The sequence below is a fragment of the Cheilinus undulatus genome, linkage group 3 (assembly GCF_018320785.1).
Source record: "Cheilinus undulatus linkage group 3, ASM1832078v1, whole genome shotgun sequence".
Classification (NCBI taxonomy): domain Eukaryota; kingdom Metazoa; phylum Chordata; class Actinopteri; order Labriformes; family Labridae; genus Cheilinus; species Cheilinus undulatus.
In genome coordinates, this window is record NC_054867.1 from 33,783,143 (window position 1) to 33,810,893 (window position 27,751).

Consider the following 27,751-nt stretch of genomic DNA (forward strand, 5'->3'; position numbering starts at 1 on the left):
TCTCTGAGCATAACTGCCAACAATAACATGCCAGAGAATTTGCAGTTGATTAGCTGTTGGCATTTGGGTTTAAAAAAAATTATCTGTACTGGGGCAAATGTTATTTGCACATTTCATGCCTGGTGTGCTGTAATTGCAGTGTGGTATTTACATTAAGGCTTTATGCAGACAACAGGGCTTGTTGTGGGCTGTGTAGGGCAGACATGGCATCTTACATTGTATTTGTGTTTGAGTTTTTATCTTTTTTTTGTTGGGGCTTTGTGGCATAATTTTTTGAGAACAGGATGGTGGATAGCACAGGAAATCATCTGAGAGAAAGTGGCGAATGACCTGCAGGCAAGGAGCCATGGGTCAGAATTGAACCTGTGCTTCTCTCTGTAAATAGAGCATGCCGTAACTGCTAGACCATTTGCCCCCTATGTTCAGTGGTTTTATGCTTCTATTACTATCCTTAATACAAACATGTTTTAGTTTTGCTACTTTTTGGCTGACTGCTGAGGTCAGCCCTACAGATGGTTCTGGCTGTGCCTGACTGACTGACTGACTGACTGACTGACTGATCTTACTTTCAGAGTCATACTATACAGAGTTGGGTTTGATTGTACTGAAAGCTTGGTAATGGCTGCCTCCACTGCTGGAAATACCCTAAATATAGCTTAAGCATTGCATCCTTTTTACTAGAATTGGACCACGTTTCTGTTTGACATAAAGCATAAAAACAACCTTATAAGCTTTTCATGTTAGAAAAAAAAGATTTTTTCACAATTCTGCAATTCTGACAATTTTTGTCAGAAATGGACAGCATTCCTTTAAAGCAAGCGCAGAGAGCAACATGGAAAGCTTTCCGCGACAGAAAACGATGCTGTCACTCTTCTGCTTATCTGCTTTGGCAAGAGTATGAAATAGTTATGGGGAAAGGGTTAGTTGTCGTGAGTGCTTGTATACAAGGCCTGCTAGTGGAGTCATTAGCTTGGACTTAGCCGTGGTAGCGCTTTTGTCTGAACTGTACATTGTTCTTTATTAAAACAAGCACAGAGAGCAACACTGAAAGCTTTCCATGACAGAAAAGATGTTTTCCCTCTACTCCCAGTCTGCTGTAGAATGGGTTTCCGATCATTACGATGGGCTTGTCCAGTATATATTTTGACAAAGAAGAGTTATTTATTTTATTATTATTATTATTTTAATGAAAATCACAGAAGACTACTCATGCTGTGTTTTTTTGTTTTTATGTAAAAAAATTACAGCATTAAACATATTAAAAGTCATTGAACTGGTGCTTGTCTAATAAAATATAGTTTTATATAAAGCATTATGTAAAATTTGTGCTCTTCTGAAAAGAAAAGGATTTAGACTCCGTCCACACTGAGACGAAAACAATATATTGCTGTTTCATTTTGAAAAAGTTTTCCGTAAGACAAAGTCATTTCAGGAACCACTGAAACGACTGAAAATGCTGTAATGCATATGCCATGGCACTGCAACGCTGCCACGGAAATGCACCAAAGGAGAAGAAGAACATCACAGAAAACTGACACAAGCTTCTAGTTGTCCTTCTGGTTGTTCTCCGCGTTGGATTTAGGAACATGTAGTTTATGCATTTCGTGGTGGTCGTAAAGGAGCATCAGATTTTGCTGTAAAAGCCATAACAAGCTCAGTAGCTTCTGTAGCACGAACACAACCCTGTAGTCCGCCATTAATGTTTTGGTCAAACGTGCGCAGGCGCCTTAAGGGAGATACACTATGTGTGACGTAATTGTTTCAAGAACGATGTGGATATCCGTCCACACGAAGACGAAATGGTAGCCATTTACGGATGTATGCACTCTGGGACCTGTTTTCAAAAAGTATCATTTACAATCACCCGAAACGCCATTTCCGTGTGGAACGCCGATCTGACATAAAACTTTTGCATATACACCTGAATTCGTTTCCGTGTGGACGGGGGCCTTAGTCCAACAGTTTTTGGCAAAAAAATGCAGTTATATCAATCATGGGTCCAAAAAAAGGCTTAATTTTTCAAATTTCAAAGCCAAATTGGTACCGAATAAAGAGCCGACAAAGCCGGCTCTTCTTGCTGAACTGAACCATATGATCTGGATTTCTGAACGGGAATTAGGATTCGTCAGTCCTCAACCCACAGACATTAGGGACAGCACAAGTACACCCCCCAACAAAAAGTCACTCTGCCACAACATACAATTCAGTCAGGCATTTCAACAGGCATCCCAGATAGATGCAGTCAGCCATATACTAGGTTTTAGTCTTGTTCTCTTTTGTCTGCAAAACCTTACATTTCAATGTGCAATCGACTTTGGAGAACTTATCCACATGCTTATAATTTTAATATTCACTACAACCATTCTAACAACCTTTCCCCACTGCCCTTTAGCAGCCGCACTCTGAGTGGCGACCCTTGTAGTCACGGGTGAGAAAAAAATGTCACAGGGTCACGGGGAGGGATGTCCCATCTGTCCATCAAACATGAAAGCAGCCAAGTCAACAGGCATTGGAGTTTTAAATGGGAGGGGTGAGTGCGTCAGTCAGTGCAGGGAGTAAAAGGCAGGGATTAAACAGACAGACAGTAATCTATAGGTCTGTCAGCCTGTCACTCAGCCTGACCTTGGCTAGCTTTGCTTTAATTGCAGGCTGGGAGGAGAGAGTGGAGACCAGACAATTCACATTATCCATTAAACATTTTAATGGCTGCCAACATGTTTCATCTTGAATGACACTCTTTTTTTAAAAGCACATTTTTTAACCTTTTGGAATGTAAATGGTTGTTTTAGCCTGTAATTATTTTCTGTGAAGCCCCTTAATTTTAAAGGCCATCCATGCTGGGAGATCGTTGTGTGCAACATTCCTCTGGTCACATACTCGATGTAGTGCTTGTAACCACATTAGCAAAATGTGCAGTCCTTACTCGGGAGTCTGGATAGTCAGCATAAAAGGTGTTGTGGTTTCTTGTCTGTAGTACATTTGTGGTCCAAACTGTTTGAACTATTTAAAAATTGTCCATGTGACAACAAAAAGTATAGGGGTTATGTTAAAATTTCACCTTAAGCCACAAATCATCAAGCTATTCAGCATATAGATTATAGGTCAACTGATTATAAGCTTGACTAATTATTGAAGCCGATATTTGGTATTTGACCAATTATCCATGTCTGAATTTTATTTTACCCTGAAAGGATAAAGTTAATTAGCCTAATCAAAAACTGCACTACTTTGTTTCCACTGCAAAGTGTATCTTCCCCTCTGTCTCTGTTGTAACTCTCCATGGTGTGACCGCATGTCTATACAGCACAATCTCATTTGCTTGACGTCACATGAGTAGTAGCCAGTCAACACTTAAGCTGGGGTACCACGGACGTGGTGAACGGATGGCATCACTTTCTGTGTTTCTCCTGTAACTGTGTTGTTCTGTGCTGTTCCTCATGATGGAGTTAGGGCTAAATGGTTTCTATTCTTTAGTTTTTTTGGTATAGCAATTTTACTTTTGTCACATGAAGCACATTTTGAACATTGTTAAAAAACACTAAGGTTCCAAATATCAGTTATCAGTCTTATGAACTACTAATAATTATTATCAGTATTTGCTAGTAAAGACTCCCTCTCCAACTGAAAGGCATTTGAAATGATTGAATCAACATCCATTTAAAAAATGTTTGAAACTTTTTTCTTCTCCTCTGCCAGACTGTCTCAACAAAGTTAGACTTTTACAGTTCTGCATGATGATAAGGATATTTTGGCAAACTTTGTAAAAGCTTTGAAAATGTGTTTATTTTGGGTTCACTGGCTGTCATGAGCCACAGTGAAGCCTCTGTGTAACTTGTTGAACTGAGACTTATGACAAACTGATGAACAGACTCTACTCTGGGGGATGTAATGGACCAAGAAATGACAGCATTTATGTTGCAGATGTGAACACTGCATGAAAAATGAGGAACTGACCAGAAGTTTTTCAGTACTAACCCCTGGCTACACCATATTACAGAGGACTTGGCATCCATTCTCAGAGGTATTTTTAATGTTGTCAGATGATGATAGACAATGATTGCAGATGGCATTCAAGATGGCAACATATGTAACTCCAAAGTGGATGGTCCTGTGGAACCTTTTTTCATAGAAACAAAATGGATTGCAAATGAAAATAGACTTACAAAAAAAAAATCAGAAATATTGGGGTCTTTTTCCTGCAGTCAGTGCAATTCAAAAATGCTACCAAACCCAACATTTTCCATCACAATGTTCTGAAACATTCCCACTGTCTGCATTCCATTCTGCCATACCCCCCCCCCCACACACACACACACACCCCACACACACCACACCAATGCTCTGACTCCCTCCATTCCTGCCATCATCATCTCCTTCAAACAGCCACTCTTCCACTTGGAAAAAGATGAATACCCTTGACTGATGGTCATCATCTCTCACTTTTTTCCTCCACTCCTCTGCTCCTATTTATGCCAAACAAATGGACAGACAGACAGCAAATGGACAAGTTAACGTAGACGTCCTGTCACTCACAGCGTCCAGTCAGCTCATTCTCACCAGTGGGTCTCTCTGCTTCCTTTTCTTCCCTCAGCTCTCATCAAACATTCCTGCTGTGTTTCATTCACTGCTTGGTTCTGGTTTTTGGCTGTTTTAATATGCTAGCAGTGATTTTAAATTCAATTCAAAATAAAAGAAATTTCTTCAGAAAATGGCAAAAACCCAAATGGTTGTGATGAAAGGAAGCAGTGGGATGCTTTCCTCTGATAGGAATATCAATTTGCAATATTAATTCTTGCATATGCGACTTTGAAACTTATCAAATACTGGACTCAAAACTGGTGAGCTACACTTCAACAGAAAGACAAAAGAGTCTAAGATAAATGTGTTTGATAGATGATACTGGGTGTTAGCAGAGTCAATAATGAAAACAGTGAAACAACAGCAAATAGCATCTCAAATGTGTGTAGCTCAAACTGTTCACACTTCAGCTGAAGAAGAAAACATAATATTGTTCCTGTGCAGCTCCCCAGTAAAAACAGCTCAGGAGTTACCTATAATAACTTTCCTGGGAAAATGAATGTTTTTTTGTTTGATAATGTACTCAAAAAATCATCCTGCTTCAGAGCTGGTGATATATTTTTCTTCACAAAGCTTGTAGTTGTAGAGCTTAAGAGATTGAAAAGGCGGAGTTTGTGCTCTGAGTGTAATTACCTTCAGACTGATCTGCCAGGGTCGAAGCCTTATTGATCTGTGAGTTCAGTGGTGCACAGTCAGTCACTAATGGAATAGATTACCAGAGGAATGTTATGTTTGATCTGCTTGCAAAGATCCTTTCATCGGGGAGTTTATTTTGAAAAATCTTAACCTTCTACAATCCCTGAAGGCTCAGTTGGCTGTGACTTTACTGAGGGATACCAAACCAATTATGTATATTTTATTGGATAGCTCATTAGTACTTGTCAAAGATACTGAACTGATGAGTTGAGATAATTATCTGTTTATGTACTGTATGGAGAAACAAGACATATGGCCCTATCTTACAGAATGAACTTGGGTTGTTTTTAATGCCTAACTTGAAAGAATTAAATGTGTTTTCACTCACTGTGAACCCATGCTCCTTTTAGTTTAAAATCCTTCAGCTGGACTGTTGGCACATTGCAAATATTCAGAAAGCAGAACGCAAAAGAACCATAAACCTTCCACTGGCTGAGGCAGAGTCAGTGGTTCAACATTCATCTGTTTTTTTGGGACAAGTTTTCAGTTTGCAGTATACACAGAAAAGGCACAGTGAGCTTCATACTTGTACAGTTTTTTACACAGTGGTCTACCTCCCCAAAGAAATAGTGCATTTGCTCAATTATGGCAACAGAAGTGAAGTAATTGCAGAAAAGGCAAGTTGAGTAGATTTAAGTCTGCAATTTAACATTGATATTGGAGAATATTCACAGATCATGATATACAACCAAACATGGTTTAAGTAGGAATGTTTTGTAATATACTGTACTGTGCAGAACTTTTAGGCATGCTTGTGCCAAAAATTGAAGCTGAGGTTAGACATAGATATGGCAACAAGCTACATGAGGGCACCACTGGGTAGGAAGGATGATTGGCAAAACCCTGGTCCCTCTGGATGTATTTGCTTATGACCAGTTGCATTAGAAAACAATGTAGAAAAAATATATTGGAAAAAGTCAAGCCCCTGGTCATGCTGTGGATGTCCCAAGGGCCCAGAAACGGTGTGAAAAGAACCAGACAAAAGAAATGCCATCGAGCTTGACCTTGGCTGCTGAGCAACCCACTTGCGTGACAACATGTGTCGAGCTTGACTCTGGCCACTTCCCTTCAGACCCAGGTTGTGGCAAATCAGGCCTGGTGATGAATCCTTAGTGCCCTACATGCCTGAAATGTATGCACAATTGGATTTTCAATAGGTGATCAGATAGTTTTCTATAGGTGCAGCGCACATTTAACTTAAATTCCTGCCAATTGTGTTTGATCATGTGGTGGATATTGTGATTAAAATCCAGTTTATCGTACAGGCCTACTTGGATACACCCTTTATTTACCGTTCTCAGTGTGCTTCACTCCAACATTAGATTGTTTAAAAGGCCCAGGGGTCTACAGTATTTGCTCTGTTTATTAGCTTGCTGTTGCCAGATGCAATATGTTTAATGTTGACTAATCTTTTATTACATCTATTTCAATATCAGAGTTAATTTTGCCTGTTTCACTGAACAAACAGTTTAGATAGTACAATGGTAGTGTCATTAGCACCGATATGTATTTCTTATTATACTGGTTTTATTGTGCCAGGAGAACAGCTGAGTGATCAGATAAGTTAGACTAATTAACCTGAAGGTTAATTAGTGGGCATTTTTCACAATATCATTTTAACCCTATGGTGCTGCTTGTGTAAGTAAGTTTTTACTGAGTCTCAACTTCTGGGTCCCATAGATCTGTACCAACCCACCCTACAGTACTATACCATACATCATCAGTTCAAAGGTTTACTTTCTTGACAATCTGAAACACGTAAACTAAAGGAAATATTGTTGGAAAAACATTAAGTCTACAAGAGGCAATTTCAAATGGCTTGAGGAAGACATTGATGTGTTATGGTTATGCATGCCTTTCTCAGTTTTTGTGGGGAAACTCTTACTTGCTGTTAACTGAGCACAAAGCCTGTCAGACAAATAAGCAGGTCTCCCCTGCATGCTTGTGCTCTAGCACCGATCTGAGGACCATGCAGTGCAGCCAAACGACCAGCCGTCTGATTGTGGAGCATTATCCGGTTGTCCCCTGCTTGTCACATGGCATTAGCGCACAAGGCTCCACCCAGGGACCTGTCCTGACTCGTACCTGGTCGGGGGTGACCCAGCTTTTGTTAAGCCGCAATGTGGGGTCAAGTGGATGTGTGCAGCAGCAGGGGGAGCAGTATTATGTTGAGCGTGCGGAGCCAGATGGGATTCTGGCACTCACCCAATAGTGGCTTGTATTATGATAACTCCTTAGAGGATGTTGGCCTCAGAGCTCGATTAGCTGCCCTGGCTAGCCTTTTGGGAATGAGGGGACATATGTATTTGCATCACAAACCCCTAATTGACCATCTCGTTTCACACCAAGTTTAAGACAAGGAGCACACAAGGCATGTCATTAGAAACCGGCTGCATCACACAAAGGATACCAAATTTTCCTTTGACGCATGCAATTCAATGGGCTGTAGCAGACAGTATGAACTGCATATCTACCATTTATTTTTCAACTTCTGGTTAAGAAAGAGGAATTCTTGCCTGAGTATGCATTATGTCACATTTTTGGAACATTTTAGTCATTTTGCACAACACTGCTCAATGAAACTGTTTTGCAACAGCTTTTCTTGTCCACTGTGGAGAAATTGAGTCTCAATTTGCCTATTATTTGCATGGAAGTATAACTGTTGAACCTAATTTCACATGTCTCCTCAACAGACATGTTTAAGTCTTTCATCATGCTTGAGTTCCATACTACGATCAGGGTGAAGAACAGGCCTGACATTCATAGCAAAATACATCATCACTGCACTCATCACGAACACATTTCCCCTATCACCTTGCTTCTTCCACCTGCGATATGCTGGATTATAAAGAAAAGAGCAAATGTTATCTCAAAGGTTTGGTATGCAGACAGGGGCTAGCGCATGCTGGCAGGATCAGACAAGCTAAGGAAAAGGAAAGGTGTCGGAGGAAGCTAGGTGTTAAATCAAAATAGCATTAAGCAGGCAGAGAGAGAGAGAGAGATTTAAGATAGGGATTTTTGGTGGAGTTTCAAGAATGATAATATCTCTCAAAATAAAAGCCATACAATGTTCTGGATGATGTACAAGGCTGGTGGAAATGTTCAAACAATCTAAGGAGGTTGATGCAAGAAAGGAAAGTGATAAATGATGTGGAGATGTTTGTTTCCTCATCACTCCTCACTTCAAGATTATTCAGTTATATTTGTGAAATCAAGGAAGCAGTTTTTTGGTTATCGGACTTTGGCCATCGCCTGCTGTAGATTGAGAATCATCCAAGTGGACGGTTGATTAAGATGACTAGAAGAAAGGAAATGTTTTGGTCTGTTAAATTTAAGACAGGTTTGGCCCAGACAGTGGTTATAACTCAGAACCAGATGGGTTCTAATGTTATCTGGAGGAGCTCTGCTACAAGGGCTGAACCCTTACGCTTAAAGTGACACGGGAATCTTGAGTTCCTTTTCTTTCCCTATTGTATTTTGGGACAGTAGGTGTTTTTGTGATCTCATGCATTATTGTATAACAGGAAGTACACATAATCAACATATTTCCTACATTTGAAGACAACATATCTATAGGTTTTTAAGGACTTAACAGCACTTTTTAACCTTCTAATTCGATGGGAACCACATTTTTAAGTGATTTCCAAAGAGCTTTTCATTACTGTCACCTAAAATTAACAGTTTTTTTAACTGGTCCCAACCAGGTTAAGACTTGTCTTGATAAAAAAAGTGCATGTTAGAGCTGGAAACAGGAAAAGCACAGGAGTCTCCCATGTTTAAGTCCAGTACTTTATAGACGTATCCAACCACACATCCATCCATCATGTATCCATCAAGTCATCCGTCTTGTTCTCTCAGTCACAATTCCTATGGCTGGCATTTTATAGGAGGACATTCTGACCAAAGTATCTATCATACATCACAATAATAGCATCACTAGTGCCTCTTCCACAAAGCTGGACCAAGAACTCCAGGCTAACAGGCCAAAATGTTACCAAGGGGAACCCCTGACAGATGGAAGATCAAGCCAATACAGAAGTGCAAGAACTGCAGTTCCTTTAGTGTCCACTGGAGGCTGACTCCACAAATCAAAGAATCCCCATCAGGCTCCATACTGGAATGCCCATTTTAAAGCAAAAATAATAATACAGCAAAAATTGAAAACAGTTAAGAGACACCAAACTTTGCAGCCACTTTCAGAGGTTCGCAGGTTCCAGTCAGGTTCCAGTCACATGTTGACAGTGTAGTTCAAAAACAGTTTTGGTGTTTTCAGATCTTTTTTTTTCTTGGTAAAAACAGTACAAACTGATTTATTTTTTATACATAGCACATCCATTTTAATTTTATTAAGGCTAAGAGTTCTGCATGAATTAATATAATTAGGGGTGTGGTTGAGTTGAGTGGCAGTTGGACAAATAGTAGCTGTTGAACTGCAGCCTCAGCTCTACCTCTTTTCCTGTTTCTAGGTTGATTGGAAGTTATGCAGAGTGAGCCTGTCAAACTCGGGGACCACCCTCATTAGGACATCAGACTCACCTTCAGAAACCAAATGCTTATCCATGTTTTATGTAGTCTATGATTGTTTAATACAGCCTCTGAAAGACATGCATTCACTTTATACTAACTTCAAATTCGACTACTTTTATATCCATATCTCAACTGCCAAATATTGAGTTTTCAGGACAACTTTCAACATTTTCCTATTAATAAACACAACTGTTGAAAACGTCCCTCTCTCTTCTCCTCCTACTCCCTCATTCTACCTTTGCCAGCAGTCAAAATCTCTGTCAGTGTTTTGTGTATTTGGGCCCGAAGTTAGAGTGGTTTGTCCTCCATCCAACTCATGATTAGAATACACATTGTAGAGCCCCCGAGTGCTTGTTACGAGCTGTGTTTCTGCTCCTCTAACAGCAGCAGAGGGGTTCTCTGAGTCGCTATTTTGGCTTAGCAGAGGAGCTCCGTCAGAGTTGGACTCAGATTTTCCATGGCTCGCTCCTGCCTGTTTTGATAAATGGACGTTCTTAGGTTCCCTGTCAGGCTTTCTCTCCCCACGGGACCCCTCCCTCCATTCTCACTCCTCTACCACATCATTTGCTGTTGTGGGTGAAAAATGACCACAGGGAATATGTTAGATTCTCAATGTTGGAACCACCCACAGAAGGTAGAGGTGGCTGTTCTCCCCAGTGGACTGTGATTCAACACTAGCTGCTAATGGTCTCTCTAGCCTCCTAATTACCCCCCGTCTTGTTGCCCAGAGCTAGAAACACACTGGCCATGACCTTGATACACCAGGAAGCAAAAGGACAGTTTTAAAATTATGCTTTATTCACTTGTGGTTAAAATTAGCTGGAAGAGAACTGATTTATTGACATCTTTAGGAATATGCTAATTCCAATGCTCCAAATCGACTAGAGGATTAGGGGGAATCAATAAATAAGACTGAACAGACTCCTGAGAAAGCATTGTGAATCTGTGTGTGTTCAGCTGACAGGGAGGGAGAGTATTTGTTCTGAGTGTCAGGTCAGAGGCCACGGAGGGAGAGGAGGATTTTTCCCTCATTCACACTCACTCTGTCTCATTATTCAGCCCTCTCCATAATCCCTCTAACCTGTGTTGTCACCACCAACCATCACAGCCGCCCCGACAGCTCTCTGCCAACGACAGCACAGCTACAACAACAAACACAGCTTCATCATCATTACAGCGTCTAACAGCATCTGCACGACCCCAATCCCACACTCTCGCATGCATAGACGCAAACCCTTTGTGCATTCAAGAGCCAACCACAGACCCAGACGGCTAGCACTGGAGTATTTTGTAAACTAAGTAAAAAGCCAACCAGTGTTTTTCCTTTTCTCCTAAATCCAGAGATTGGTATTGTATGTAAGTATTGTGGCACCAAAGATTAAACGTTTTTTGTGACTCTGTGGAGATTAGAGATATATATGCAGTAGCAACATGGCAGTGGTACCAACACATCCGATACATTCCATTACAAAATACAACACAGATTTTAATACCTAATTTTAGTACCCCCTTCCACTCCAAATGAAAGGCATAAAATAGGTTGTGGAATCTGTGCAATTTATGTCCACTCTCTTTAAGCCAGGTAATGAATTTTGCTTGGTCCACTAAAATCAAAAAATTTACACTTGTTTTCTCTCTAATTCTGTTTTACTGGTTTTATTTAAGATATTTCAATTTATTATTTATGATACAGAGATGCTTTTCATTCTTGTAACATTCCTTTTTTCCACTTTTATAGTTTCAAATCAGGCAACCATTTATCAAGTAACGATTTTACATTGATATCAGACAAAAACCCAAACAATCGCCAACTCTAGTTAAGAGACTAGAAAAACTGTATTATGAAATTTAAAAAAAAATCAATTCACATAGAGCAGATCGATCCAAACAGCCGCAAAAACATGCAAAGTAGCCAGTCAACTACGAAATACACACAATGCACAGACTTCTGACAGTAAATCATAAATACGGTATATCAACATAGCATCTCATCCTACAACCAGGTCAGTGGGTCACAGAGCTAGAACGGCGCCATCAATGAAGGAAAGTTAACTTTTTAGGTAAAAGGCCACAGAATCTAACAACACCACAGATTCTTTGTAGCGAACATTAACCTTTTAACTTCATAATGTACTCACCCATAGCCGAAGCAATAAAATCATGGAATCATGTCAAAATCAACAACAAATCAATCACAAAAAAGGTCAAACAATCTACTGTTGACATACTATTCCTTCATGAACTTGAAGTCCCCTGTGATCCCTGCCCTCTGATTGGGGCTTCCCTGCATTGTGTAGTTCTATAGGTATGCTTTAAGTCTAAGGTCGCTCACCTTTGATCAGAGCAAAATTATGGTGCTGTGTAAAGTTGTATGACGAAATTACTGGTCAGTGACAGCTAGCCAAATGTCACCAACAAGTGTTTGTTGGTTCTCTAACTTTACATGTTGTTTATATAGGATTGGTTTGTAGGAGTGCCAAGTATTCTCTACAGAAGGTCATCACTTAATTTACTTGCCATTCAATTTAAAGATAAACTTCTCTACACTAAAGCTGTATTACAGATGTCTTAGCTACAGCCGCACAACAAGAGTGGCTTTCTACATCACAGCTGTTTACTTTTACTTTGTCCCACATAGAGGTTTTACCTTCAATTCTTGTTTCTGTTTTAACTGTCACTTGGGTTGGCTTTGTGTACTTATTAGGAGATCACCAGCATTTTTGTTCCCCTTTTAGGCAAACTTCTCCTTGAATGTCTTCACATTTACGAGCAGAGTGATGTTTACATCCACTGACTGATGTCACCATCATTTGGAAGAGGATGGTCCTCAAAAATATTAGTTGATTTCATCTTGTTATCAGTAAATGTTTGATTTCAGGCAACAACAAAGCACGTCTCTTCATTTGCAGTGGGAAAATGCAGCCTCTGTGTATGTCAGAACTACTTGATCACTGAAACAGATCATTTTTTTGATTTGGAAAAAGCTGTCTTCCAGCAGTGTTGTTAAACTATTGCTGCTGCTATTTGTAGTTGCAGCACTGCACTTGTTACAACAGTGTTATTCTGCCAGTCATGCATTTCTTAGCAGGTTGATTTTCTGATCTCTCCCTGCTCTCCTCCTGTCCTTTGACCATCCCACCCAGTATCATCATGACCCCCCTGCTCTCTCCTGACCCTGCTGGGAGCATGCACCCAGCCCGACCCCCGCACAGATAATCCTGATTATTCTGGAAGTGTGTAAAGAGGGCAGGATGAGCTTTCACCCCAGACCCTTCTTGTCCTTTAACCTTTCACCTGCAGCCTGGCAGGCCCTCTGGGGGCAGCTGTCTGTGGCCGTGTCCGTTGAGGAAAGCGCAGCATAGCATATCAAATACAATATGTGTGGTAATCTGGCTTCTCTGTAGTATGTTTGTTCGTTTTGTTTTGTTTTTCTCTGATTATTCTGAATGAAAATCCAGGACCTGTGCATTTTTTTTTTTGGTCTGCTAAATCTCTTTTTTTCTCTTTACTGCTTTTCTCTTAAATAAAATAGCTCATTTATAATCTATAACTGTTGTAATAAGTGAAAAGATAAAAAAATTAAAAAGCAAATCAAGAATTCTGCACAAGTCAAAAAATTGTGCCTTTTCGTGCAATTCTACTGTATCCTCCTATTATTGCCACATGTGCAGTAAAACATGAATTTAATGAAAGGTGCAGGCCAGAGACAATGGACTGAAGAAAATACATGACCTTTCCTGTCTGTTGAACCAGAGATAGTCTTCTAGTCCCTCGTGTTTTAATCAACCTTTCCTGTCATCCGAAACAGCAGAAATAGATTTGTTATAATCTCTCGTTTCCACTCAGGGAAGTGAACTCACTACTTAAATCAATCTTTCTCTGCTTTTGATTTGTGCAGTGGGAGACAGGTGTCTCTGATTTGATCTGAGGATCAGAAAGCTCTGCTTCTATCTCTATGTGCACACACACACACACACACACATGCAGACTGATTTGGCAAAGCGTGAAGAGCATCTGAGTGACAGCATCCGGAAGCTCCGAGATAAGACATAATCTGGTGCCAATTATTTGTCCTTGACAGGCGCAGGTAAGCAGCAATCAGCTCCAGTGACATGTGTTCTGAGTCAATAGTCCTGGCCCCGCGTGGGTGGTGAGAGACTGATTATGAGGTGCTGAACGTAGGCAAACATAAAGCTGCGACAAGTTTCAGCTGATAAGGCCCCTTGCTGCTGCTCAGCCGTTCTGGTATCTGCAGTGACCTCTCTGTCCTGCATGTTAACACTTACAAAGATACACTGGCCCAGGATATTTAAAATGCACTCTGGATTTGCACTGGACATACTTGTGCTGCAAAGTCTTGACTGCATGCATGGCACAGATAAATCCAGCAGTCCTCATACCGAAACCCACAGAAACGTTTGTCATTGTCTCCCTGCATGACTCATGTGATCGCCCAATGGAAAAAAAACAACACTTCCTCATCAGCAGCCTCCAGACATGTTCTTGGACATAGTCAGGGAAAGTTTGTAATTATGGTTAAAGTAGTACATTAAAATTAAGAGTATGATTTTATCTCTTTCTTGCCAGTACTTAGTGAAAAAATCAATTTGTTCCCCTTTCATGTTTGTCTCTGAAGCTCTCAGCTTAGTGTAATGGGAAGGTGAGGGAAACTTCTTGCTTCTTTCCAAGATAAAAAAAAAAATATAAAACCACCTTTAAACCTCACTGACATAAACAGTGTGCTCATTTTTGTAATTCTCCAAAACAAGAAGTCTTAAATTTACAACTTGTGTTTTTCCAAGGAATTTTTGCAGTGTAATTTCTTGGCTAGGTGCAGTGACCTGCGCCCTGTAGGGCCACTTCTACAGATTACACACAATAACCCTGGTTTACTGTGCATAGAGACAGAATACATCAAGTTACAATAAGTCTACTGCTGAAATGTAAAGGGGTGTGTTACCTTGTTTTTTTTTTACTTTTGAGAAACCCAGGATGTATATTTGTCTCCATATTTGATTCAAAGATAAGCTTATCACCTGATTTCTTTGGCACCATACTTAGAAGTTAAAATTTACAACTTTCAGAAGTGTCTTGTAGTTGTTGCACTTTAGTATCAATCGCTCAGACCATAACAAACCACACCTCTTTCCTCCTTCCTTACCCCTCTTTCAGTGTTCAGGCATCCATCCATTTCCTACACCCCTTATCCTGTTCGGGGTTGTGGGGGGCTGGAGCCTATCCCAGCTTTCATACACCCTGGGCTCGTCATCAGTCAATTGCAGGGCAGACACACAGAGACAAGCAACCAGGCATGCACACACCTACAGCCAATTTAGAGTCAGCATTTAACCTAACTGGGGCGTGAACCAGGAACCTTTTTTGCTGCAAGGCAACAGTGCTAACCCCTGCCCCGCCTTGTAGCCCGTGTTCAGACATAATGCAGTTGTAGGTGTGATCTCCGTTCAGATATGCAGCTGAAAGTTGCTTTGGTTTTCATCTCTTTTAAACATTTTGTAAATGAAGTCCTTTCTTTGGTTTGGAAAATCTGTTGGCTCTGCTTGACTTCTGCAAGGCATCTCTGCATTTGCTCCTCAGCAAACATCATCCCTAAGTGGAGACATCTTTTTGCTCACAGCCGGGGTTAATGGAGAGGGAGGAATTTTAAAAAAGTTGAAAGCTCATGATCCATATTTCAGCTTCTTGGTGAAGCATAAACATGCAGAGCTGAAAACAATAAACCAGGAGGGAGTTTTAGAAAGTCATAACTCAACCACATATTTATCCATCCATCCAGCTTTTCATGCTTATCTAGAGCCAGGCTGTAGAGGCAGCAGGCAAAGCAAGTCAGCCCAGGCATCCATCTCTTCTGATATGTTTTCTCGCTCCTAGAAAACAATCTAGCTCCTATCTTAGGTGTTTCCAGTTCTGGGTCTGCCCCAGGGTCTCCCAGTTGAATGAGCCCAGAGGGCCTCCACAGGAAGGCAGCTGCCTGGACCACTTTAACTGGCTCCTTTAGCAGCAGTTCCATTTTGAGCTCTCTCTGGATGTCTGAGGTGTCTCAGGACGACTGCTTGTGTCTGCAGTCTCATTCTTTTGGTCACTACCCAAAGCTGGCACAAAGATGGACTGGTAAAATAAATATTTGCCTTTCAGCTCAGCTCCCTCTTCGCCACAACAGTCCAGTAAACTGACTGCAATACTGCTGGTACTGAATCACTCTGCATTTAGCATCAATAAGAGTATATAGTCAGGATAATATTGATATCTGTGGCATTAATGTGTAAAAGCTCTCATACCATTTAATGGACATAAAAGCTATATAAATCTTATTACCTTTGTAAAAAAATGTACACACAAATTAAAGGTTCAACAGTTTCCTTTTGGTGTTGAAAAAAGATTACTATCATGGTGAATTCAAACTAGGTATGCTACAATAAGGAGATCAAATAAATCAAAGAGGAAAAATGTCTTGCACCTACAAGCAGCCATTCACCCTGACCTCCAACTTAAGAGAATTTTACTCTCTGAAAAATCCTGTCACTATTTCTGACAATATTTTATGCTTTTTAGCTCATAGAAAGGAATCATTGTTCATATCCGGATGTTTGATAAGTACCTAAAAGGGAGCTGGGCAACTCTGATATAAATTATAAGCTTTGTGTGTCTATCAGTGGAATAAGAAAACCTACAAAGTGTCCCATCAGTGCTCACATTACTGCAGAAAAGCTTAATCAAGGTGTGACCACACCTCTGTTTTATAAGAACATGAACAAGAGCAGATCAGGAAACTCAGACAACATGCCAGGGATGCCTGGACAGATATTTGGGATTTTCTGCTCCTTTCTTCAGACCCCTCCCTTTTTCTTCTACCCAAAACACACACACCCTGACGGGAAGTAGGGGAGATCTGCAACACTGATAGCTGCGTGAAAAGAAGTGGCAGCAGTCTGGGTGCTGCATCTTTCGTCATCTCCTTACAAATACAAAAGAGAGGTCCCTTAAGTCTCTTTGAGGATGACCCCAGAGAGCCACACAGGCTTTACAGGAAGGCTGCATAGCTCTGCTGCAGAACAGAGCAGAGTGACTACTGTGCAAAGAGATCACATCAACAGGTTGACAGGCTGTGGGCTCAGTTTACCTGCAGATGTCCTGGGATAATAGTTGGATCAGACCGGATTTTATCAAACAAAAAGATCCTCCACAATTTGAAGACTACTCTGCATGTACACTTTCAGCTCTGTCTGCCTGTGTGTCTGGTAATGATTATTACAAAGACCTTGCTTGGAAGCTGGGTGATATACACCAGGTCTGAATAGTCAGACATCAGTACCCTATAATTGCTGAATTTGCCAGCTGGTTGTAAATTCAGGCATTTAACACAATGTCAAGGCTTCTTACTTTGTAACAGTTTTCTTGGCTTCAAGTTTGGGGGTAATTTAGGCTGAGCTGTAACACACAGGAATGCTTCTGATGAATTTGTGCTGACAATAGGGAGTATGAGCGCTTTGAGGTGAACTGTTATCATACCTTACTCCTTATCTCAGCACCCGCCATCGGCATTATGTCTAAATAAATGTGTTTTAACATGTCTCACTTTGCAAAGAGGTAATATTAATCCTAAGTGAGAGATTGCCTCTCTGTTTCAGATTTAAACGCCAAAATGAATAGAATTTATTTAGTACAAGTTTGATAGCCTGTCTCTTTTACCTGAAATGACATATAGTCTTTTATGAGGTTTTAAATATACAGTGGAAGGAGTCCCATCTTCTGTGGATGTAAGAAAATTCTTGTAAATGACAAGCAGCCCTTGTTAACTTATGATCCCCCTCTATTAAGTCCCATAAATCATGATCACCTACAATGCACTTTTGTGTTCTTTAACTGCGGGGTTATGAATAGGCTAAAGCATGTGCATACATGTATTACCCACTGACTGTTTGTACATGGCGGCCAGGACTCTCGTCTTAGATTTCACATACAGTACAATTAGTGATCAGAAATATGCAGACCTCCATGAGAAGTTTTCTTTCTCTTTCATATCACTTTCACTGAGTTCAGCCAAGCATATGCTACATTATGTGTCAGTGGTCTCCTAATAGCAGTCAGCTCTGGAAAAATGAGGCAAGAGCAGTGTGTTTTACACGGTTGGTGAGTGAATAAAAGCTTGAAAAACCACAAAAGGGATGTAATTAAATTCTAAATGTTTATACTTTTCAGAATGCCAGTTTTTAAGAAAATGGATGAGTATTGTTATTGTAAAGTGTTTCTCAGGGTTATTAAATGCTCCTGTAGGAGCGTTCAGTTTGTGTCAGTTTTGGTACCCCAATCGGCAAAGCAGTACCTCACAGTAAATCATGTGCCTTATCATCTCTTTCAACTAGAAAGACTGTAAAATTTAGGGCAGATGCCGATGTTTAAAACTTCTTAGCCAATGCCGATGCTGATACAGATGTTTTTTCATTACTTTTTTATTTAAGACTCTCGCTGTGTCAACATTTTCTGTTGTTTGGCCATGAAAACAGATCAGACTTTGTCCAGCAGTAAAACATACTTTATTTGATTCAGCAGTTAAGTTTAATAGATGACAGTGTCAAATAAATAAAGCAACAACTAAAACAACAGATAAACTTTGGTAACTGATATCTGTTCATGCCACATTTCTTTGCTGATGGCCAATGTTTGTCACGGGTTCAATATCAGCTGATTCTGATGTTAAAATAATGCATCTGTACATCCCTACTCTGGATAAGCCAGTGCAATGTCTGCTTGCAGCTGTAGTGATGTAAAATCAGGACAGCACTGCATCTTATTGTCTCATTTACAGCTAAGTGGACAAGTCAAAGGTCATCCACATATTGTGTTATCAGACATTTGCAGTAGTGTGCAGAACTTTAAGGCAAAAATTTAAGGCTGAAGTAAGGCATAGATGTGGCGGGTAAGCCTGCCTGAGAGCATCATCGGGCAGGAAGGAGGACTGACGCAACCCCGGTCATGCTCTAGATGTCCTTGTATGATACCAGGGGCATAGGAAATTAATCTGTAGAAAAAATAACAAAGTCCACACCTTTAGGGTGGAGTAAGGGGTGTATGTGGTGAGTAAACAGCCTAGGTTACCATCTGGGCGGGGAAGTAATGTTGCCACAAGCCCCTTGTCTTGCTGTGGATGTCCTAAGGGCCTGGAAACTGGCGCCAGTCTCTGGGAGTGTTATTAGGTGTGAAAAGGCCTGGACAAAAGAGATGCTGTTGAGCTTGACTTAGCCTGCCAAGCAACACACGTGTATCAACATGTGTCCAGCTTGACTCTGGCCAACCTCCTGCCCCTCCAGCCCTGGGCTGTGGCACTTCGGGCCCCATGGTGAATCTTTAGCGCCCTACATGCCTAAAACTTGTACACATGACTGTTCCCTTGTGTCCTTTTGCCATAGTAAAGTTCCTGCTTTAATCTCTGATCAACCCACAGATCCTCATTTTCTTTCAAAATAAAAGCAGCTCTTTATATTCAAACAGGAAGTCAATCACTCTTTTTTTACCTTCCTGATGAAAGCCTGATGCTGCAACCAGTCAAAATGTGTTAAGGTCTAGGACTATGCTGTGAAAAAAAGGCATTTTAATTGTTTAAAGAGGGTGCGTTGGCGTTTTGTTAATGTAGTCAGGTATTCTTGGTTTAAGACGGCACATAATCCAAAACGGAACTTTTTTTTTTTAAATATAAACACTGGAATTCAAAAATTATGTAACAGGGAGATTAATTGTAATCAACAATAGAAATTCTGAGAATAATCACAATCAAAACATTTAATCATTTGACAGACCCAATATGTCAGCTTGGTAAGCCTGCTAATCAACTTTTATTCTGCTGATTTTAACACAGACTTCAATATTGATTAATATTATTTATTTATTTATTTATTAGACCAGTTAAATGATACACACAAGACCCAAACACATACAAGTAATACAAGGGCCATAAACATCTATAAACACACAAACAGGAAACAAAAATAATCATGGTCATTATTCTTCTAAGCATGGGTATTTTCTTATTATTCCCTGTCTATTTGAAATAATGCCCTCTAACTGAAAATAGTGTTTCAAAAAGGAAAGAAAAATTGGGACTGTCAAGTATTCGTTTTGATTAATGTTTTTACCTAAAAGGACTTGAGGGAATTTTTAGAGCCAGTGTGAGCAGATGAGTAGGATAAGTATCCTGCAGCTGCTAAAGCAAGTGTTATGAGCGCTACTCCCAGCAGCAATTTTTTCAAGGTATCAGTTGAAGATATCACATTTTGGTTAAATTTGATAAACAGTGCTGATGTGCTATGTTCACTTCACAAAAGCTGATGTATGATTTTGCACCAGTGAAGTGATAAAGTGATGTTTTGTCACAGAACTCACAAGACTTGATGGCAGTATCATTGAGCTAAAATGTTGCTGATTTTCCACATTTGAATAAATACAGAAATGGGTCCTTACAGGGCCAAGTTTCACTCTTCATCCTTAATCTTTGATGAAATTTTTAATAATGCTGTCTGTTGATGTTGCTGTTAATCGACGCCTGCCTTATGATAGTTTGATTGCAACATTATTTTAAAAATCAATCTTGTAACTAATGGCATTATAAGCATTTGTAGGTCATAAAGAAGCATTAGAATTAATTTCAGTATGTTTCATAAGCAGTTTAAAACATCTCACAGAAGCTTTAATATAATTTAGGAGCTGGTTTCTGCTATTCAAACTGAAATGGGAAACCCCTGTGTGTGCAAATGTGGTTATTGGCTTCAAACTTTGAAATTCACTTACCACGTTTTTTTCTGTCTTTCTGGGTCATTTGGGTCATTTTTCATCAAGAATAAATAAGCTCTGCTGCAGCTGTGATAGCTATTGATCCAGTGATCCTAAAAGACATAAATGAGAGGAGAGAGAAAGATAACAGGCTGTCTGACACCCAAAGTCATTTACCGCTATCTGATAATGTGGTTTGATGACTGTTTATTTGTAACGTAACAGGTTATCTGTCTGTCTGCCTGTCCTGTCCGTCTCGTCTGTGTGTCTGTAGCTGCTGTTGTACTTATGACAGCCAGTCACCAGCAGCAGGTTCTCATTCAGACGCGTCTGAGTGTGAATCTGAGTGCTGGGGTGATAAATGTGAGATGTCAGCTGGTGACGTCTGGTGTCCCTGAAGCTCCGGTATCGCTGAGCCACTGGGCCTGCCGGAGCGTGTGGTTGGCAAGAAGAAAAGGATAGAAAAAGAGGCGGGTTGTTTATGGAGAAAGAATAGAGAAAGTTATGTTACTGTTTTTAAAAGAGCAAAGATGCTTAGCATAGAACCTTGAGTGTGGCTATAATTCATTGTCATGTTGCTGTCAACACCAGCACTTATAGTTTGCTCCTCTGTTTAAAGGCTGGGTAACTCTATTTTTGGTGACTTTGCTCCTTTTGTAATAGCTTAAATTTAAGTATGCAAACCCTTTTTTAAAACTGAGATTTTTCTTGAGAAGCTAATTTGTCATTTACAACTGCAGTAACACAGCTGTATCTGTTTACAGTATAACCAGACAACCTCACTTTTAATAGAGGTGAGAAATAGACAGTCATCACGCTATGTGCATCTGTGATCTGTTTTATCATGCACAGAAGTGGTAGGCGGTGTAAGTAGTATGTGATTCATGTAACAGGAGTAGTTATAAGGGTATTTGACTACTGCCAAAAAGGTATCCTGCTGTTTAACAGATGCAGTTTTGACTACTGCTTTTGTGTTATCTTTAAATGACTTAAGATGATTTTACTGGAATTATATGTTATTCATTTTTATTTATTAGCATACCAGTTGGATCACCTTTGTCTTCCTAGTCGAATGCTTTTAATCCAGGCTGTCAGCATTAATGCATTAATCATGATGTGATTGAGCTCTGTAATGAGTAAATTATATTCTTATTACATTAATCATATGCTTTATTGTTCTTTTTAGCATACCTTTTTCGGCATACTTATATATATATATATATATATATATATATTTTTTTTTTTTTTTTTTTTTTTTTTTTTAAATTGTTCAGCTCTTGTTTAAATCTAATCCTGTTAATACTAAAGCATTACCGCTCGTGATTAATCCGGAAAGCTTAATGCGTTAAAAGAAATTATAATGCAACTTAATCATATGATTAAGGTTGACCACAACTTCCTCCCGAAGTCCTCCTGCGCGGATGTTTACGTCCCTGGGGTGAAAAGGTAAAGGTGGGCAGCAGTGATGAGTGAGGAGTCAGACCCAGGTCTGCTTCACGGCAAATTTTGATTTAAAAAGCTGCCTAACAGAAGTCTGGATAAAACAAAAGTTGTGTGTACATGCTGCGGTGATGACCTGTCTTTACACCGAAGCAAAATGAGTCTGAAGTAGCACCTCCGTGCAAAGTGCATCTTTGCTAATGTTAACAAAGACGCCAACAACAACATGGGATCAAGTCATAACGTCAAGCTACACCAGCGCAGTCCAGCAGACCTGGATTTGTCCCCAAAATGACATCTAAGCTAACTAATTCAATCGCTAAAGGGTCGCCAGAGACTGCAGACCATCGACATCGTTGACGACGAGGGACTTCAAGACGTCATCCGGGTCGCCTCAGCTGACCTGTACTACAGAACACCTACGAGAACTACTGTCACAAGAATACGTGAACTGACAGCTAAATAGGCAACTAAAGTGGAGCTCTACATTTATTACACTGATGAGAGACCACTGGACATCAGTCAGCAACTTCAGCTACCTCGGGGTAACAGCACACCTGATCATTCACTTTACAGCACAAGTTATTTTGTACCTGATATGTTTGTCTCCTGGGCTCATTTGCAGTCTATAAATATTATTGCTCAGTGAATTAAGACACTCTGATTTACAAACCACAAATAAGTTTAAAAAATCGTCTTTGTTTAATATTTCTTAATTTAAACACCATACTTGAATTAATTTATATCAAACAAACATGCAAGTAAATGGTAGTATTTTGAATGTGAATTTATAGAAAATAATAATAATACATTTTTTAGTAAAAAGCACTTTCAAAGTGTTGTACATAAAGTTAGAATAATGAAAATAAACACTTGATAATAAGCACATGTAAAAAATCTAAAAATGACTACATCTAAAAAAATTGTGATGTGATTAACTTAATTATTTTTTAATCAATTAACAGCACTAATTAAATCACAATCACAATATTGGAGGAGAAAAAATCTCAATCAGATTATTTTCCCAAATCATTCATTCATCATACAGTACACAAGGAATATCTTTACTTCAGGAAGTAGGAATGGCCATGACATTCACAGGAAGAAGTTGAATGTTTCTTTTAAAAATGGCCGTCATAATGTACAGAGAAAATCAGAATTTTAGCAAAGGCGAATGCTGTAGGGGTCTTTAGCATGGCAAAGTTTGGAAAGTCCAGGTTTAGACACTTAAAAGTTAGGATATTATTGTCTAGATAAAATTCCAACCTAAACACTACAGTGTTGCAGTTTTTTCAAGTATTTATTAGCAATATGGATCAGGGATGTGAGAGGCAGCCTTTGTCACGAAATACCAGTGTAAAGGGAGGCGCAAGAAGAGTATCAGTCCACAAAAACTCAAAATGAAAGCTCTTACTGATTGTCTCTTATTGTCACTATGGAGTTATTTTTTTTCCTTGGAAATTATTAAAGGCTAGTCCCAAATAAATGCAGGGTAATTTGACAGAGTGAAGTAAATGAAAGTCTGGACTTTTAATTTTGCAAAGGTTTTTTTTTTTTTTTTTTTTTTTTTTTTTAAGGCACTTGGCTGTCCAAAACATAGCAAAAAAACTAAGTTAAATGTCATGTACATTTTGGGATGAAAACTTTCTTTTTCCATGTTTTTTCTTTCACTTTCTGAGCAGTGAGTTATTTATTTTAAAGAACTAATAATCCAATGATTTCAAAATTCTTTATTATTTCTTAATAATTTCATTTAAAAGTAGCAGTGCAGACACAGAAGCACAACTTGGCAGATAAAAAGAAACCGTTTACAAAGTGCAGCTGTGTCCCAGCTTTTCTGTTCCACTGAAAGTCTGTAAACCTGCAGACCAACAATGATTCCATGAGAGCAGAGACAGTTTGAGAGCATATGTGTTCAGAGGAAACTCATGGGAATTACACGGGTGACAGCCATGTCTTCTCCTATTTACTACCTCATCCAGCCCACTGCGTGCTGTTACGCTGCAGCGTGACGGCAACATTTCACAGTTCCTGAAGGAGCTCAGCTCACCAGCAGCTGAGAAGCTTTCTGGAAGAGGATTCATGTCAGTATTTCAAGTTGTCTTGCGCAGGTGGAGATCATCAAGCCATCTTTTAAGTAGTGAGACATTCTGCTTCCTCCTGGTGAAGAAAAGCTGCTGTAGGAAGTCTTCCTCATCTTCACTGGGTCTCGGATTAGACTGAGGAGGACAGTAGAGGCGTTTGTCTGCTCCCATTGAAGTGGAACATGAACAGGTCCTCTATCTGGTCCTCTAGTTTTCTCTGCAAATAGGAAAGCACAAGTGCAGGCTCAACTTTCTCAAGCTCCACTTTCCCAAGCATAGTTTGAAAGAAGTAATTCTAAAAGAGAGCTCTCCTATCAGATTCTCTAACAGCTTGGGAGGTAATGAGAGGACCGGGAGAAAAAGCTGCTTTCCGTACACCAGATCTCCACTTATCTCCCCTCACACCCTGAGTGTAACTTAAACTCACACACACACACAGCAGTGATCCGCCCAGAGCACTATGTGAGCCATTTGAGAGAAGTTTGATTTCAAAATAGTTCTAGCAGGGATGCTGAGGAATGGACAAGGCAATGTTATGAATGATATAAAATGACGCTAAGCGTGGGAGTAGCTCCTCTGCTGCAGTAAATGGAGAATTCACAAAAACAGATTACTGGAAAGGCTTACCTCCTCTTCACAGTTTAATTTCAATTCAAGAAAGCAAGAATCAAAATGGTCTTGTAGAAACTTCTTTCACCACTAATTGTCTGTCTCTTATCTGTCAGCATTCAATTTGGCCTCTTGTGAGAATTTCTGCATGCCTCTTTGCTGTTCTCAAGCTGTCATTACCAGATATTTTTAGTCGCTCATAATCCCTGTAATGGCAGGATGTAGTTTTACTAAATTCATTATAAGCGAGTTTTTAGGAAGATTTAATATATAAACAAGGTCATGACATCAACATTAACATACAGTCTGTCTAAAAAGCACTGTAATTTCACCTGCTTGTTGAATGACTTCTGTTGGGCCTTGAGTTGATAGTTGGAGGACATTAACTGGTCTTTTGAGAGATTTGAGCTGGTAAGGAGAAAGGTGTTAGAAAAGTTATGAAGATTATAGTACGATTAAGGCTGATTTAAAGCATGCCAATAATGATTAAAGACTTATCATTAATAATTTCAAATTTTAAAAACCTCTCATCATGCAACATGCATTTACTCATTGTCCAGTCTTGAAGTTGTCTATCCTTAACAAATACAGTATGTTCGTATTTTCTAACTATGCTAACTCAAAAAGTATTCTTCTTTGTTGTGTTTTCTTGGTCTGACTTGAACTGTTGGCAGCTCTACTCAGCACTGCCTCCATGGTGGTGATGTGATATTGCAGTGTTTGGTACTTATCCAGAAGCTTCCAGAGAATGTACTGACAGAAAGCATGCAAAGGAAGGACAGATGCCTCAGTCTGTCAGTATGCTTATCAACAAAGGGGAATAAATGAGCTTTTAAAATGTTTTTTTTTGGGATGGATATGCTTTTGAACCATGCCTAAAGTGGCCATTCAAGGAACTGCATTTTTTAGGGCTGTTTGTTTGTATTTATTTATGTGCATATTGTACGCAAAAAAAACTTTGGCAAGCCTCTATCCCAACAATAAGCAGCCTACACACATCTCCTTTGACCACATATGTGTGGCTTATGTTTCTGAATCTTAATTTGTTTTTTTTTCTAATGGGAATAGCTTGAGTAAAACCATTTTTTAACCTCTCTACAGAGTTAAAGTCTACTGGCACCGCTCACCACTTCTCCTTTTTGCTGAACTCAACCGACTATCGGATCCTTCGCATGGACGAGGACCACGACCGCATGTATGTGGGCAGCAAGGATTATATCCTCTCTCTGGATCTGCACGACATCAACAAGGAGCCACTCATAGTAAGACGTGTCCCACACAAACAATAATCCTGGATGAGCTCAGCACTAATTTACATGTTACCAGCTTGTATATTTTTCCCTGACAGATCCACTGGCCTGTGGCGCCCCAGAGGAAGACTGAATGTGTGCTGTCAGGGAAAGACACCAATGTGAGTATGCATGTTTGTCGATGCAGGAAATGTAAACCATTTATCTTATTTCTTAACATTTAAACTGGTTAAATTTACATAACCAGGAAAACCTCAATGAGGTTAAGAATCTCATTTAAAAGCAGCAGGACATTTTAAAGAGTTACAGATGTAAAAACACAGTCTTACTGTTTTGTGGTGGTTTTGGCTGTTGGTCTACTCAAATGAGTTACTTTCAGGTTTCTTATTGGGCTTTTAATGCTTTGAATTTTATTTAAATTTTCAAAAAATGACTAACAAAGATAAGTAAGTCTAAGATAAAGGACAAAGTACATTAGCTCCAGTCCTTGTTTTAACTCTGTTGCAGCTGACCCCTAATGCCAAAGGCACAATAGGTAGAAGTTTTGCACTCAAATGTCTATCATGTAAAAAAAAAAAACACTAAACCTATGTGTATACAGTACCCGCATTACCTCATATATCTTCAACAGTTTTCAAAATCAGAGAAATTCTTAATTTTCAAGGTTGAAATTGGATGTGTCTTGTCCTATCAGCCGCCATGAAACACAGCCACTGTGAAAGATACGACTTGTTTATTTTTGCTGCTGAAACGCTCTATAGCCGTGTTTCCATCAGGGGGTCCGGTTTGATTCAGGTCGGTTTGGTATGGTTTGGTACGCTAAACCCCAAAATAGTTTGCGTTTCCACAGACACCCGTGCTCTCACTTGGGTGGGCGGGGCTGTAAAAGCATGCATGTAAAGTCACAGACAGCGCGAGTCAGCTGTTCCAGCTGCAGAGTTATAGAAAGGATGAGTGACAGAAATCAGTCGGGAATAAGCAGTAAACAGCTCTATTTCAGCTGAAAGTGCATTTAAAAAAATAACTACATCTTAATGATGTTAACCGCTGTCAGTAAAGATCCTCAGCTGATGGAATACGTGTACAGAGACGGTTTGAGTCGTAACGCTACGTTAATATGTGAATATATCTAGTCTAGAACAGTTTATATGACAAAATATGAAAGTTTAGAGCTGTACTGTGAGAATTTGCCACATTGAAAATAAAGTAAAAGTTCAGCTGGTGTTAAAATCAAGCTAGATTAAGTCAGAAATCCAGGGTGCGCTGATCTCATTTAAAAATAGTCTGCAGCCTGAAGTTTTACGAGCCCGTTCAACAACCACAGAGCGATGTTTTCACAGGTTACTGAAAGTAAGACGTAGATTCATAACTAGTTACAGATGAGAGTGAACTGTTCAGAGGCTTCGTATTCACAAAACGTCTGCATTAATTTAGTTTCTCATCCATCACAAATGGATCAGGCTGATGTGAGCCTTCAGGTTCTGCTTTGTGTACTTAAAATCATCCAGATAAACATCAAGAAACTTGATTTGTAGCCAGATACCAGTATCCATAGACTAGGAAACTGTTTGGATCTCCATCGAGTCCAAATATTTCCCATTTAGGCAGATATTGGCCCATTTTTCTCCCGTTTTCGCCCGCTTCTCACAGCAGACTTCCATCTTTGAAGCCCGGAGACAATCAGCTGAGTGACGCACTGACGTGACGTCAGTGCAGCCCCTATTGTTGTGTGTGTAGCTCCACCTTTTTGGTACGGTTAGGTAAGATTGGCACCCCAACGAAGGG

The 27,751-nt window shown here is 39.7% G+C and overlaps 1 protein-coding gene across 2 annotated transcripts in view; it reads left to right on the forward strand.

Moving 5' to 3' along the window:
• sema3fa (sema domain, immunoglobulin domain (Ig), short basic domain, secreted, (semaphorin) 3Fa) overlaps positions 1 to 27,751 on the forward strand; it is an 80,775-nt gene that overhangs the window by 23,503 nt on the left and 29,521 nt on the right. For both annotated transcript variants that reach the window (XM_041783010.1, XM_041783011.1), the window contains exons 3-4: positions 25,818 to 25,978; positions 26,065 to 26,127. In XM_041783010.1, coding sequence (XP_041638944.1) covers positions 25,818 to 25,978; positions 26,065 to 26,127 — 224 coding nt within the window. The remainder of the gene's footprint in view (positions 1 to 25,817; positions 25,979 to 26,064; positions 26,128 to 27,751) is intronic.